The sequence below is a fragment of the Oryza brachyantha genome, chromosome 1 (assembly GCF_000231095.2).
Source record: "Oryza brachyantha chromosome 1, ObraRS2, whole genome shotgun sequence".
Taxonomy (NCBI): domain Eukaryota; kingdom Viridiplantae; phylum Streptophyta; class Magnoliopsida; order Poales; family Poaceae; genus Oryza; species Oryza brachyantha.
The window spans coordinates 767,746-782,436 of NC_023163.2; the positions used below are offsets into that span (position 1 = coordinate 767,746).

General features: G+C 41.0%; 1 protein-coding gene across 1 annotated transcript; it reads right to left on the reverse strand.

Annotated features, from left to right (window-relative positions):
• Positions 1–8,269: 8,269 nt before the first annotated feature.
• Positions 8,270–11,912, reverse strand: LOC107304138 (beta-1,2-xylosyltransferase XYXT1-like). The gene is made up of 6 exons (XM_040519900.1): positions 11,376–11,912; positions 11,178–11,264; positions 10,998–11,081; positions 10,624–10,806; positions 10,249–10,497; positions 8,270–9,679 (listed from the first exon to the last, which is right to left on the reverse strand). The coding sequence occupies exons 1-6, from the start codon at positions 11,554–11,556 to the stop codon at positions 8,472–8,474; spliced, it is 1,992 nt and encodes a 663-aa protein (XP_040375834.1). The 5' UTR covers positions 11,557–11,912; the 3' UTR covers positions 8,270–8,471.
• Positions 11,913–14,691: the final 2,779 nt, after the last annotated feature.

A 14,691-nucleotide genomic window follows, 5' to 3' on the forward strand; every position in this document is an offset into this window, starting at 1 on the left:
TCATTTCTTCATATAGCTCCAACCAACATGGTGGCAACTATCTTGATCATCATTGTTTGCACCTAAATTTTAATCAGTTCTTTTGGATTCCATGTGTATGTTACCAAGCAGAAAGCGATCGTATTCGCAAAATAAATAAATAAACTCACACATGTATACTCTGAATTGTCTTTAGAAAACACATATACTCTGATTTTTCCCAGATACTTGATGTACTAGCATTCTTCATTTGACTCCTCCAATATAGATGTGTGTTGTCTGAACATTACCAAAGGTTCAGTTGAGGCAATTTATAAGCTGCATAATTATTGTGTATGTCTCTTCCTGAATCCTCCATAAGCTGATAATTAAGGGTCTGTTTGTGATTTCAACAATGCAAGGCACATATCTGCAGAAGCACATCACATCCTAATCCTGAAGGAGCCTCAGCCTTTCAGTACAGTACTACATGCATCCCATGATTGGATGATTGTGAGCGCATCCAATCTGCCTCAATCTTGCTAGTTTATTGCTTACTAATCATCTGCGTAGGGCTGGCTAGCTAGTTAGTCCCTGGATCCAACTGCTCAAGTTTAAGCACATCTGGAGATTAGTAGCTATGGACCAGTTCCTTAATTGCAACCAATAAACTAATTAATCCTAGTTAAGTTTCCTTTTTACTACTGCTTGGATGGAATCATGGCACGTATAGTGGCAGTGCTGCAGTACTAGTATATTGTGATCACAGAAAGGTCAGTACCACAGGCAGAAGCTGGGCTTTAACATTGACCATTTTAGCTTCTTCTTCTCTCCCTAGCCAGCACTGTTGTTGCTCGTTCATGATTAATTATAATTATACTGCCAGACTGCAGCATTGTTGGAGATGAATTGCATCCTTCTGATCTGTTCTGTCTGGATGCATGACTCACGTGAGAGTTCAGAGTTCCTCATTTTATTTTGGATAGCAGATGCTGATTTAGATCATAGCTGGTATAAATAAGTTTTGTTAAAAAATCAATGGCCTTGTGTCTGCAGAACAAAAAAAACTACACAAGAATTTCAGTTAACTTACAGTGAACGTACTCTCTTGATCTCCATAAAGCTCATGTTGGTCTCAATTCACAAGTATTGAATCAGTGTGACTATATCTTAATTTCTCTTTTGGTATGTATATGCATACACGCCAGTACGGTCTGGTCTTAATGATATCACCTTGCTAGCTCGTGATCATTTGAATTTTATATTTACATTTGATCATTAATCTTATTAAAAATATATAGTTATTAATTATTTTATTATAATTTGATTTATTATTATAGGAAATTTAAGTATGACTTATGCTTTTGCGTATTTGGATAAAATTTTTGAATAAGACAGAACGATAAAACATAGATTCAAATCAAGATGGAGTACATTATCTGAACGATCTCCAATCCAGTGACCCCATTTCAGAGTTCAAACTAAGACAAAGGCATAAAGCTCATGGGGTTAAGAGTGAGATAGCAATAAGCAATGGTGAAACGAAGTCGAGATCGGAGACGAAGTGGAGCACCTGATTCAGATATAATTGAAAAAGAAAAATGTAATCGATCCAGATTGGAATTTTAACTTAGTGCAACTTGCAAATATGGAGTAGTAATTAAAGGTTAGCCTAGCCCTGATGAGAGTCAACTCCACTCAGTAATTAACCGTTGCTGATTGGAAGCTACTGCAATCTTCTTCTGTGCAAAGGGCATTTGTAATTGACCAATGTATGGATATATGTCATCTTGTTTGTTTCCCATATATAACAGTAAGTACTCCAGACATGCTAAAAGGCCCACCCTTTGGCCTAAAGCATATGCCTCGTCCAAAATTTAAATTTTAAAACTTAATTTTTATTTTTTCTTTAGGTCTTTTCATCATAGTTTTATTTTCAGCATCGATGTTTAACTAGCTAACAACACAAACATAAAAATTCTAATCAGAAATTATTTTCTGTGACTAATACGCATTTTAGAGTATTATCCATATCTGGCCCACCGGTGGGGCCTTCCGGAAGAAATGTGAAGGAGGTAGGTGGTGCAAACTCCACAGGAGACAGGATTATGACAAGTTGGATAAACAGTTTGGCAGCCTAATTTAATTTGGATATGAAGTTGGTGCATGCAGAGATGGAGCAACGCAAATCCGTGGAAACTGAAAAGTGCAGAGATGGAATTGCCATACATGCATTATACCGAAATACTACTGTACTTTACTACAGTACTACTCATTTCTTTGAAATGTTACTAAATTCCACCCCATCTTTTAGCCTTGGTTAGGCTTATAACCCAAAATTTAATTTTTTTTAATCTTAAATTTGGAATTAATTTCGAGGGCTCTGTACCGAAGTTTATTTTCCAGCTTTGGGCTTTTAGATCACCATAAACATGTATAAAAAATTTTATTCGTAAATTATTTTCTGTTTTGAAACATATTGTTTGATTTTTTTTTCTTTTTACAAACCTGCAGATGGCCTACTGCTGCTACTATACGGCCATATCTGTATATCTGTACCTGAATTTGTGGAGACTGGTGTGTCTGAACTACAAAGCAAAGTTGGACGAGATAGACACAGCACGCTCCTCCGCGGGCTTTCCCCCGTCGGCCCGTGATTTTCACAGTGGGCCTAGTATCTTCTTACATGGGCCAGACTGGATCTGCATTGACCATTTACGATCCAAGCGATACTTTCTCTGGGCTGAATAGTGTTTTCCATCCAACTAACGCTGGGCCTCATCTCGAGAATGAAAAAAAGAAAACTTTTGTGGGCCTAGCTGGATACGGCCCATTTATTAGGGATGACCTGTTCGGCTGTTCCGTCCGTTGTCCGTGCGTCTCTCCCATAATCCCATTCAAGTTTGTTAAAGAACTCTATGTTATTACTGCCCCGTTCCTAAACCTTTGACATCATTGACTTTTCTATCGTTGGACTAATTTAAAAATTTTACATAATTATTAATTATTTTTATATTATTTTATTTATTATTAAATATACTATTGTGCATATATATAGCTTTACATATTTGATAAAAAAAATTGAATAAGACAAATAGTCAATGCTGTTAAACATTTAGGGACGAGGGAGTAAATGAATTTATTAATAAATATATTTAATTATAACTTATATTTTTCACATATGTATATTTTTTTAAAAAAAACAAAGATTGTTCAAATATATGGTCAAAAATTAATGGTGTCATCTATAAAATTATGGAGTAACGACGTAGTATCAAAATAAGTTAGCCATTTTCCCTAATTTATTTTTACTAGCTACTTTCGTTGATAGCAGTAGTCCAGTATCCCCGAAAATAGAAAGTATTGTAGGTGAAATTTAACTTTGAGTATTGTGTGCACGAAATGGTCGACGACGGTTGACCCCAATTCGTGGCGTGATTTTCTCGCAGCCATCCTCTAACATGTGCCGGGCCCAGCCATCAAACATGGAGACCGTGCTACGTCATCACGTTTAAGCATCAATTTAACCCTTTTTTTTTGGAAGAAAGTCAGTTATACAAATTACAATGCCGGCCGTTTTTATTCTCTTTTCTGCTGATCATTCAACCGATCGATCGGTCCATCAAAACGGACAAACCGACGCACCGGACCGGACCTACGTTTGTGACGTTTCTAGCCCCTTTCGCTCAATCGCAGACATGCAGTTTATTTTTTAATATTTACTTTTACAAATAACATTTTTTTCGTTGATAAAACATCTATTATATGTATAAAGTAATAGGAAAAGGAGCCTCTACGTCGTCTCTCATGTGCTAGAAATTCTGAGATTAATCGAAGAAAAATATGAGAAAAAGAAAAAAAAAGAACAGTCGGACAAAAGGAACATTATCAATCGGACTGATATGCTAATGACCGATTACTATGTTTGTGGCTACTAAGTAAAGTATTTTTGTATATATATGATGCAAACTGATTAGGTAGAGCTATAGGAGACTTTGGCCGTCATCTGACTTGAATTAAAAATAAATAAAAATAATAAAAAGAGTCCATATGTAAATACAGTTTAAAAAATTCAAAACTTGCAATAAAATTTTTAAAATAATTGATGCTGAGGAAAAAGTCCATCTATAAATACAATTTATAAATATCTAAAGTAATAAAAAAAGTAACTTCTACATTGTCTCTCACATGATAGAAATTCAGAGATTACTCGAACAAACATATGAGGAAAAAAAGAACAATCGGACAAAAGGAAAATTATCAATCGGACAGAAATGATAATGACCGATTATATGTTTGTGGGTACTAAGTAAAGTATTTTTGTATATATATATGACGCAAACAGATTACGTAGAGCTACAGGAGACTTCGGCCATCATCTGACTTAAATTTAAAATAAATAAAAACAATAAAAAGAGTTCACGTGTAAATACAGTTTAGAAAAATTCAAAACTCAGATTAAAAATTTTAAAAGTGTTGATATTGAGGGAAGAATCTATCTATAAATACAATTTAGAAATATCTAAAATTCCAGTTAAAAAGAATCAGATTAGAAATACATTTCAGAACTAAAAATAAAGAAAAATAATAAAAAGAGTTCATGTGTAAATACTGTTTATAAAAATTCAAAACTCGGATTAAAAATTTTAAAATAATTGATATGGAGGGGAAAAACCATCTATAAATACAATTTTTGGAAAGATCTTAAAAATTGAAAACTTAAGAGAAAATGTCCATTTATAAATACATTTTAGAACTATCTAAATTTTAAATTTTAAATTAGATATTATGCAAGCGTGTACCAGTACAGTTTAGAATACAGATCATTAATACAGATCTAAATGATGTTTCATGTAAAAATATAATTTAGGAAAATTTAAATTCGATTAAACAATTAAAAAATTATTATCTAGATAAGATACATATATATAATATATATATATATATAGATAATTTATAACGATACTAACCACGCATTTTATGCGGGCCGACCGTACTAGTTATGGCTTATAATAGTTTGCTTGTGTATCTCGTTGGGCACACGTGATTGTCATACAGAGACAAATGGAACCAAAAAAGAATTCTACGCACTAGTTTGGCTCATCTCTGACCCTGATACGCTACCAAACTCGATCATCACAGGCCGACACCAATCAAATCACTCCCAGTTTCGAGTATCAAGAAACCAAAGTCAGCCACAGTGTACACACAAACAGGAAGGAGGCATTGGTCAGAGTTTGGTAACCAGGGGCATCAGCTCTACCAAAAAAACACCAAGGATAGCATCCTACTCGCGTCAGAGAATCAAAATTCGCCAAGAACAACAGAATTCGGCAGCGTTTGGCACTGCAAACAACTCATCTTCCTATTATTCTTGAGCTGTATGTAGCATGCATGAATCATCATCTGGTTTAACCGGGTCAAATCACGGCCTAACTTGCTCAACATTGCGTAATTAAGGTGAGTTCAGTCAGAGCTATTCCAAGCAGGCCCTGCAGCTTCATTTCAGTTCACACACGTGACGGTGGAAATCCAATTTGCATCGATAAAATAAATCCAAATTTCAGTAGTAGATGAATAATTGTAAATTTTTGTGTGTACGAGATTAAAATAACTTTAAAATAACTGACATAATTTTTTATTTTTCCTGATCAGAAAAATACATGAAAAAGAAAGGAGGTAGAAAAAATTTTGGATTTATGGTTAAAGAAGAAAAAGAAGAAAACTAGGGTTCCGTTGAATTTCGGATCCTTTTGCTGCAACTACAGTCTACAGCAATGGGATGGGACCAGCCCAACCCAAAGGCCAAAACCGAACCGACACTCGATTCAATTCACACACATGACAGATATGGTGATCAGCAATTGGAGGCAAGGAAGCAGAAGAAGAACAAGCTGGCCAGGAAAGAAGGATCTGGAAAGAAAGGCTGGAAACCACCCGGTCCATGCATACACGGTACTACACTTTGCCTGATTGATTGCCTCCTCTTCTGTTTCTCAGCTGCTGTTGCTGCTACTAGCTTGCAGCTGCAGCAGTCCGTCCAGAGATCAACTTTCCATGAAACCTTTATATTTTACTGGTGAATTGGTGATCACACTCACTCCAAATGCTAGTAGCGGTGTAGATTCCTGATGGCCTCATGGCCCCTATTCCCTTTCAACTGTTTTCTAGGCTTTCTTTTGCCTGCCACCTCACCTTGATCCTCTACAGGACTCCAGCCTGCCAATGCTGTTCACTTAATTAACTCTTGCACATGGAAAGCTTGAGCTTGTTATCATATATACTAGGTTATTAACCAGCACAAAGAATAAAAAGGTATCAACCACCTTGTTACCAGCAGTAGATTATGCAAATTATGTCTGCATTTGGCTGTTTGTCCATGTGTATGAGTAGTGCTAGTATCTTGCAACGAGGAAGATCACAGATCAAAGCATGGATGCTTCAACTAATTTTACAGTCATAGACAAAGGGCAGATTCCCTGTAGATCTACAGACACGTAGTGGTACTCTTGGTTAGCTAAGATATACTTGTTAATGCAGTGATTATCTCAGTGAGACACTCCATACACATGCAGGTATGCAACTGATTTCTGCTCCACAAACTATTACTCACAGTACTAATAGCATGCTAGCTGATTGCAACTGGCTTATACACGAGGAAAACCATCATCACTCTCCCATGAAATTGTCGGTGATAAATCTCCGATTATCTTTTTTTTTGAAACCGAATAAATCTCCGATTATCAATCAATATAAATCAATCAGTGAATGAATGAATGACTGACTGAATGTGATGGCAGCAATTGCTAGCTCGATATATCACGATCAGCTGGGCCCCAAATTGCACAGGTTGAAAATGGCCGGATGATTATTGAGCCTAGACCTGTCTGACCAGCTTGTTTTACCAGTTTTACTCATGCAACAGCTTGACAGAGAGTGACAGTCTCAAGTGGTCATGTAGTGGTAGTTAGCATGGATACTGTATATTAGCAGCAAGTGTGCGTATATATTCCAAACTGTTCGATTCAGTCTGCACCAATCGATTCATATGCTTTGTTCAAATGAATGAAATAATTAGTGGTCCAAGCTAGCACGCAGACATGGCGTGAGATCGATCCTCATCTCATGACCATATGGTCCTGACTCCTTAGCATGTACTACTAACAAGTAGCATAATGTAGTACAATACTGTAATGGTATGTTAAATGTTGCTAGGGTATTAGTACTTACCTTTTTCTTGCCATTGTTATTGCTTCACCAACTATTTGTTCGTCTGCCCCCTGGACATAGTTGCTTGATTACTACTAATTGCTACCACGATCGGATTAGCAAGGAACCAGTACATTCGTTATGGTTATCATCAGTACTAACTGCAATCTTTCAATTCGTACTTTGGAGGTTTCGTACCATTAATTATTCAGTGCCATGCATTTATTTTTTTTCTATCGATCGTCAGTATGGTACTGTGAATTTTAGCAATAACTCTGTCCTGCTGTCGTTTTGGAAGAACTCACGGAGCAACGTGCGAGCTGCAACTGTGTTGGAGCTCACGTTGCTCGTCCATGGAGGCCACCGACGATCCATCCATACACCGTTTTGCTTCACTCTTGGCACGATCTCGCATGCCTTTCTCAGACTTATTCTACATTTTTTTGGTCCCTCCAGAAACCTAGCTTTGCAGTAGCATGTGCTTGATTAGTTAATTTAAGGATGCATGAAGCATTAACCTTACTAACTGAACAGTGAACACTGCTACATTGATTGGTTCTTAATTAGCATAGCAACTGGCAAGTGCATCTTGCATTGAGCATGTGGGATGGTAAATTCTGACATGTTACATGGAGTAGTTCATCAAATCCATGAAATCGAAATGCGAGCTAAAGAAACTTTCCGTTCAAGCTCTGCATCTGCTACTGCTAGGACCAAGTTTTTTTTAGTAGATGAACACGGCATTGTTGACTGCCGAAGACCTGTCCGTCCTTGCTTAATTATCCGAGGATTCCTGCATTTATATCAATTGAAACCATCTGTAATTGTACAAGTGCTCTGTTTGTACATGTCCTTGATTCTCGTATGCTATATCACCGTGTAATTTATTAATAAAGTATCTTTTTGATCGTACATAAATAATTCTATGCTTGAACAAAAAGAAACAAAGAACAGTTGTTACATTATGAGCTCTGAATGAAAAAAAAAAACCAAACCATAATCTAACTAAGCATTGTACACTTTGGGGGGTTTTGGCTACTAGTAGTATACATGATCAACTCAACTACCACCCATAAACCTCATCATCCGATCGAAAAGAAGGAAAAAAACAAAGAGATGATTATAGTATGCTGCTGATCTCCTTTCCCTGAAACATCATGCATTTGGTCGATCAGCTTGCTGCTACACTCTACTTAATTACTGCTGAGAGTGAGAGGTAGTACAAGAAGAAGAAGAGAGATCAAGAAGATGGTGTACATTGGTGCATCATCCATGTCGATCGATCGATTGAGAAATCGAAATGGCTAGTGGAGTGTGGTGTTGTTGTTGCTTTTGTGCTGCCGGAGATGGGCAATGGCCTTCTTGAGGATTGGCCGGAATCTCTTCATGTCGAGACGAACGTCCTGCTTGTCGAGGTAGGCTTCCTTGAGGGAGACCCAGCCCTTGGACTTGACGCCGTCGGGGTCGGTGAAGATGGGGTGGTCGCGAGGGTACTGGTCGATCAGCGTGCTCTCCTCCGGCGTGATCCGGTACTCCAGGTAGCGGAGCCCCATGTCCCTGGACGGGCCGCGGAAGTAGCCGGCGACGAACTCCAGCCCGCCCAGCGGCACCACCTGGATCACCACGCCGCCGGTGGGGAGGAACACCATGTTCGTCAGGCCGGCGCCGTGCACGCCCACGACGGCGTCGCACGTGTTGGCCAGCTCCGCGAACGGCGCCACCTCGTGGGTGCCCTCCGACACCACCACCTCGAACCCGACGCGCTCCGCGCCGCGCACGATCTCGTCGGCGTTCACGAACCGCCGCGTGCGCGCCCGCGCGATCACCAGCAGCCGCGGCCGCCGCCCGCCGCCCGCCACGGCGCGGGGTAGCCCGTAGGTGGCGCGCATGAACCGGGTGAAGTCCACCATCGTGTAGCCGTTGGGCGCGCGCGACGGGTCGATGCTGAAGTCGGCGTGGCAGGTGAGGCCGACCTGGACGTGCCGGAAGCAGTGCACGCGGCGGTCGTCGTCGAGGTTGATCAGCTCGTAGTTGGAGAGGCCCTTGAACACCGGCAAGAACTTGCCGAGCCACCACATCTGGAAGTCGGACACCAGGAACTTCACCTCGCCGGAGTACTGCTTCGCCGTCAGGAACAGCGGCAGGATCACGTCGGTGTACGCGTGGAAGTAGTTGCCGGTGTACCCGCGGTCGGAGAACAACAGCCCGGGAACGTCGTGCCGGACCGTGCACGCCGGCGCCAGCGAGCTCGCCGCCGGCTCAGCCAGCGACTGCACCGTCAGCACGCGGACGTTGCGCATGGCGTTCGGGTCGGCCTTGCGCGGGTACGGCTTGATGCGCCACGACTCGGGGCGGAAGGTGCGCTCGTCAGCGGGGCCGGGCGGCGCCACCAGGGTGACCGTGCCGTCGGCGCCGGAGACGCGGGCGTCGCCGTCGAGCTCGCACCAGTCGATGCGGCGGTTGGACCAGAGATCACACAGCGGTTTCCACTCCTTCCGCGGCGCCGGCGCCTCTGAATCATGGGACCATCAATCAAACACCACGATTGCATGTTAATTATGACCATGTTTAGCCCCCCAAAATTACAAAAACAAATCCAAATTTAAGAACACAAAAACAAATGTTGCTGTAGACCCTACGACCACAAAACAAGATGGTGATGATAATCAAACGATAGACACGAGAGGTCTAAAAATGTGGGCTATCTATCAATAAGCCATGGAGCATGGGGGTGATGATGCTAAACTCACATTGCCCTCATCTCAAGAAAGGTGAAGGACACAGGATGAAAACAAAAACAAAGGTGGTCCAAGGAAGAGCAAGAACAGCGTTGGGCCTTGCGTTGGGATAGACTAGACATCAAAAATGTGTGTCCAAAAACTAGTCTGCACAATCCACATTCTGAATCTACTCTACATGGTGCCTTGCAACTTGCAACGAGAATTTATGCTCAAAATCTCCAAATAGGTTTCAATCCAGGGCTAAAGACGAGTGCTAGTACACTAGGACTTGGCATTTTGCAAGTAAAAAAGGCATCTTTTTTTATCGAGGAAAAGGAAGAAGTTAGATAGTACTTACTACCTGTCCGCTTAACCTCTGGAAATGCTGGAATCTGCTGAACAGGAGGAGCCTTGGCCTCTGGAACAGCTGGAATTTGCTCAACAACTGGAGCCTTGGCCTCTGCAGCAACTGGAATCTGCTGAACAGGGAGAGTCGCAGGATCGGATGCAACCACAGTGGGAGAGGTGGAGCTGCCATTGTTGCTGCTCTTCTTTTGGGGAGGATTAGCAGCAGCCTCCTGCACTTGCAGCTCCTCCTCCTCAAGACCATCTGACCAAGAACAACAGCAGCATCTAGTTAAAAATCCTGCATTTCCCATTCCGCCATAAATGAGGGGGAAAAAAAATCTCATCTTGGTTGGGTTTAGATTAGTTCGATTGGTTTAGTTTCTCACACCTGAATCCTCTGTGCTGTTTGTGGAATCCTCTGATGACAAGGGAGGAAGAACAGCACCGACAAGTGCGTCACCATCCTTGGCAAGAACCTCCTCATCCTTGCCGCCTCCGGAAGCAGGCACGCTTGCATCAGCAAAAGTCTCATCTTTCTTCTCGCCGCCCACCGATGCATTGTGGACCAAATCTAAAGGGAAAAGCGAAGCAACGGGGAGAGGGAGAAGAGAAAAAAAACAAATCTTTTTCAGATTGTCTGAACTTTGCGTGCAAACCAGTAGAAGTACCATCCTAGTTCGAATTCGATGCTCATGGACATTGCCCAAGCAAAATAATAATCTGCAAATGATTGCGAGGTAGCTCCAAGGTGGTGGTGTCTACCTGGCCCCAAAGAGGAAATCTTGTCGTCGTTGTCGAGCACCTCGGCCTTGCTCCCTTCCCTGGACAATGCATCCCGGTCCAAATCTAAGCAAGGAAGGAGAGAGAGGAACAAGAGACCGTTCGTCAACTGCTACAGCAAGTGAACCTGTTGGATGGATGAATTGCTTGCTGGCTGCTCACCTAGTTGCTGCTTGGAGCTGGAGCCATCAGAGGCAGCAGCATTCACCAGTGACCCAACCCCAGCTGCGTTCTTGGCAGGGGAGCTTACTGCACGCATCCATGGTGACTCTTAAGAGGGAGCAAGGAGGGGGAAGAATGGAATGAAGTTCTTGCAGATGTGTGAGGAGGAGGGACACCGGAGGTGCTGGGAGGGCGTACTCATGGCGATGTGGATGGCGTCGAACTTGGCGGTGGAGAAGTAGGCGCAGGTGACGAGGAGGAAGCCGGCGACGAGGCCGAGGCCGAACCGTCGGGGCTCCACGCGGCTGACGCTCTTGAGCAGCTTGCCCTCGTGGTGGTGGTGAACGTAGCTGTACGCCGCCTTGCCACCGCCCTCCATGGTGGCCTCGCCGCCGCCGCCGCAGCGCCGCCCCCTCTCTCTAGACTTCTCTTGGCAGCACGGCACAGTCACCCTCCTCTCTCTCTCTCTCGCTAGCTTAAGCTATGTGTATAGCTCAGCTCATGTGTGAGTGAGTGGCGGTGAAGCCTTAACTCACCGGCCGGAGCAAAGAAGATCGAGAAGGTTACTGCATTGAGGCGAGGTGAGATGGTGTGACTCGTGAGCTGAGGTGAGGTGGTGGGGAGGAGAGGAGGAGGGAGCGTGTGAAGAAGAAGAAGAAGAGAAACGGTAGTGTGCGGCAGCGGCAGCGGCAGCACTGCAGGAGGTCGTGGTAGCCACCTCCATTTATTTCTCCTTAACTCATGGCTTTGTGTTCTTTTCAACCTTGTTTTTTTTTTCCTCCTCTTCTTGTACTTTTTCTTTTTTCAGTGTGTAAAGGATGGAGAAGGCTGACTAATATGGAGAACCCTTTGCTCTACTATTATATATTTCGGAATTTTTTTTTCGATTTTTACTAAACGATGAGTTTCCTGTGTGTAAAAGAATTTAAATTTCTTTTTCTAAGTTAGTTTATTTGATTATATTTTTCAAATAGTTTAAAGGATTGTATAATATGATCTAAAAGTTGTAAATCCCTTCTCCGTACGAAAAGAACACCACCGTAATGTAACGTGCGTGACTGGTGGCTCTGAGTCTGAGTGAATGGATGCATGGTTCTGCACTGCTTCTCCGTGATTGATTGGCAATTGGCACCGACGACGAGCATAGCAGCCGGATCAACATGCACAGTCAAGATCTGCAGCTCTCAAGTCTGAACTATATGATGAACTCTCAAGTCTGAACTGATAAATTAAGGCCCTCGCCGGTTGAACTTAGGGGGTGGGGGAAAAAACTGAGACCGAAAAACCAAACTGAATTAATCCAAAACAAAATCGATATTTTTTCACTGGTTTGGCCACCAGCTGGAACCACTCAAAATAATTTCAATTAATTCGGCTATAGTATTGGTTAGCTGAAAAAACAAACAAATATAAACAACAGTACGTTAAAGCCCAATAACTCACAAAATCCATTAAGTTATACAACTATAATACCATGGTTGGAGATATATTAATGATTTGATATTATATTTTTTATTGAACTATTAGAAAAAGATATAAATGAGAGGAGTTGTTGTCAAATTATTTATTCAATTCATATCAATGTTTTTTTTGTAAGCTTAGTTTGTCAAATTTCAATCATGACAAAAATTGAATTGTTTGGTCCTAGTTTCTTCAAACTTATTTTGGTATTAACTTTTTGATAACCAAATTTCCCATGTAACCGAACTTACGAAACTGAAATAACCACCCATTCGGATAACGAAACTGAAATAACCACCCGTTCGGATAGAGGTTAGTTATCCAGCATAAAAAACTTAATAATAAATTAGTATATGATTAATTAATTATTATTATAAAAAATTTATAAAATAGCTTAATATATTTTTTAATGTAAGTTTCCTATAGAAAGTTTTCACAAAATACACATAATTTAGCAGTTCGGAAAGCGTGCGCGTTAATAACGGAATTTGGGTCAGTAATGGGAGAAGAAGAACGTGGCCTTAGAATGTATATGCCACTGCTAAAATTTATATTTTAAAACTTAATTTTGGGATTGTTTTTGAAGTATTTTGATTTCTTTTTCAGCATTGATGCTTAAGTCGTTAAGAACAAAAATATAAAAGTTTAAACCACAAATTATTTTCTCTCTTATTTACCGTTTGTCGTATTTTTTGCATTTGCCCTGGGGCCCTAAGATTTTAGGGGAATCTCTCTGCTCCCATGATCTCATCTAGTAATGGTCTGGTTGATCTCTCTATCTGAGGATGATACTAGTACATCTTTCCATTGATGAGCGATTGATTGATTGGTTAGTACATTACACCAACGTGCTTGCCGCTCTGATCTGATACGGCCAGCAGAATCTGCTTCTGTACTGAAGTGCTTCTCGTGCTGGTACAGATGGATTAGAGAGGATAGTTCTTCAGTTTGCTGTCTCCAGTAAGATTGCTAGTAGTAAACTGCAGCTAATCGTGTGACTCATCAGCTCACTGAAATAGGTTTCATGGGAAACTGGCTGTCTGAAATGCAGCGATCCGTTGGTTAACACATGCGTGTTGCATTAGTCTTTCTTCGGCTGATCCACAGATTACGGCGACTGAAGATGCTGAAAGGAAGCATAGGCTCTAAAGCTGCTGCTTCCTTCCGTGCTTTTCTGTGTCTGTTTCCACATTGGTCCAACGCAAGGACCAGATTGATCAGATTCAGAGGCAGCACGACAAGAGACAGCCCATCTTGTGTTCTCTATCTTCTTGAATCACACTCTAACACCCTACTCAGTAAATTGGTTAAAAGATAAGTAAGAGAGGGCTGAATTGCCTGTAGATTTTTTTTTTTTACAAAGGGCAGTAAATTCATCTCATTCAGTTTGTGATGCTACGGTAGGAACAGATTCAGTTTTGTTGTTTGGTCCAAACTCGTAGGATCGCTTCTGTATCTGCACTAACGTTCTCCTTTCGTGGTTACCAGTTGCTGTCTTTATCAACATTTCCTTGCTTTGCAAAGTGGTCATCAGCTGTATGTATTCTAGGAAAGGAGTTGATGCAGCGTTCTGCAACCCGTGAAGTCACTCTGTCCTAACCGTTCGATTTTTTGTTTTCAGAAGCACCTTGTCTGAATTCAGTATGTATAAAATTTCAGAAAAAAGCAGGTTGTCCGAAATCAGTAGTATAATTCCATATATGTTTAACCTCCATATAACCATTGGGCATCTACCCCTGTCAAAACTGGCAAAGTGATAAACCAGGACACCAGGTTACTAGATTAATCCAACCACATATAAGATATAATGCAGTAGTAGTCGTTCGTTTGCAGAAATAGTACTACTGCTCAACAACTAGCTTTACATGGAAATTATAACCCTAATCCTTTTGATTTTGCTTATAATTATAATCCAAAATTTATATTTTCAATTTTAAATTTGGAGTTAATTTTATATTTTCAATCTTAAATTTGGAGTTAATTTTAAAGTTTTTTATAATAGTTTATTTTTCAACCATTGCTTTTAAATCAATAAGAACATGTATATAAAAGT

What these genes read in the sequence shown, in the direction of transcription:
- LOC107304138 (XM_040519900.1), bottom strand. Translation starts at nt 11,556, where the DNA reads ATGGAGGGCGGTGGCAAGGCGGCGTACAGCTACGTTCACCACCACCAC. An exon ending in CAGCTCCAAGCAGCAACTAG is followed by an intron (nt 11,082 to 11,177) that starts GTGAGCAGCCAG and finishes TTCCTTGCTTAG; the next exon opens with ATTTGGACCGGGATGCATTG. An exon ending in GATTTCCTCTTTGGGGCCAG is followed by an intron (nt 10,807 to 10,997) that starts GTAGACACCACC and finishes TTTTCCCTTTAG; the next exon opens with ATTTGGTCCACAATGCATCG.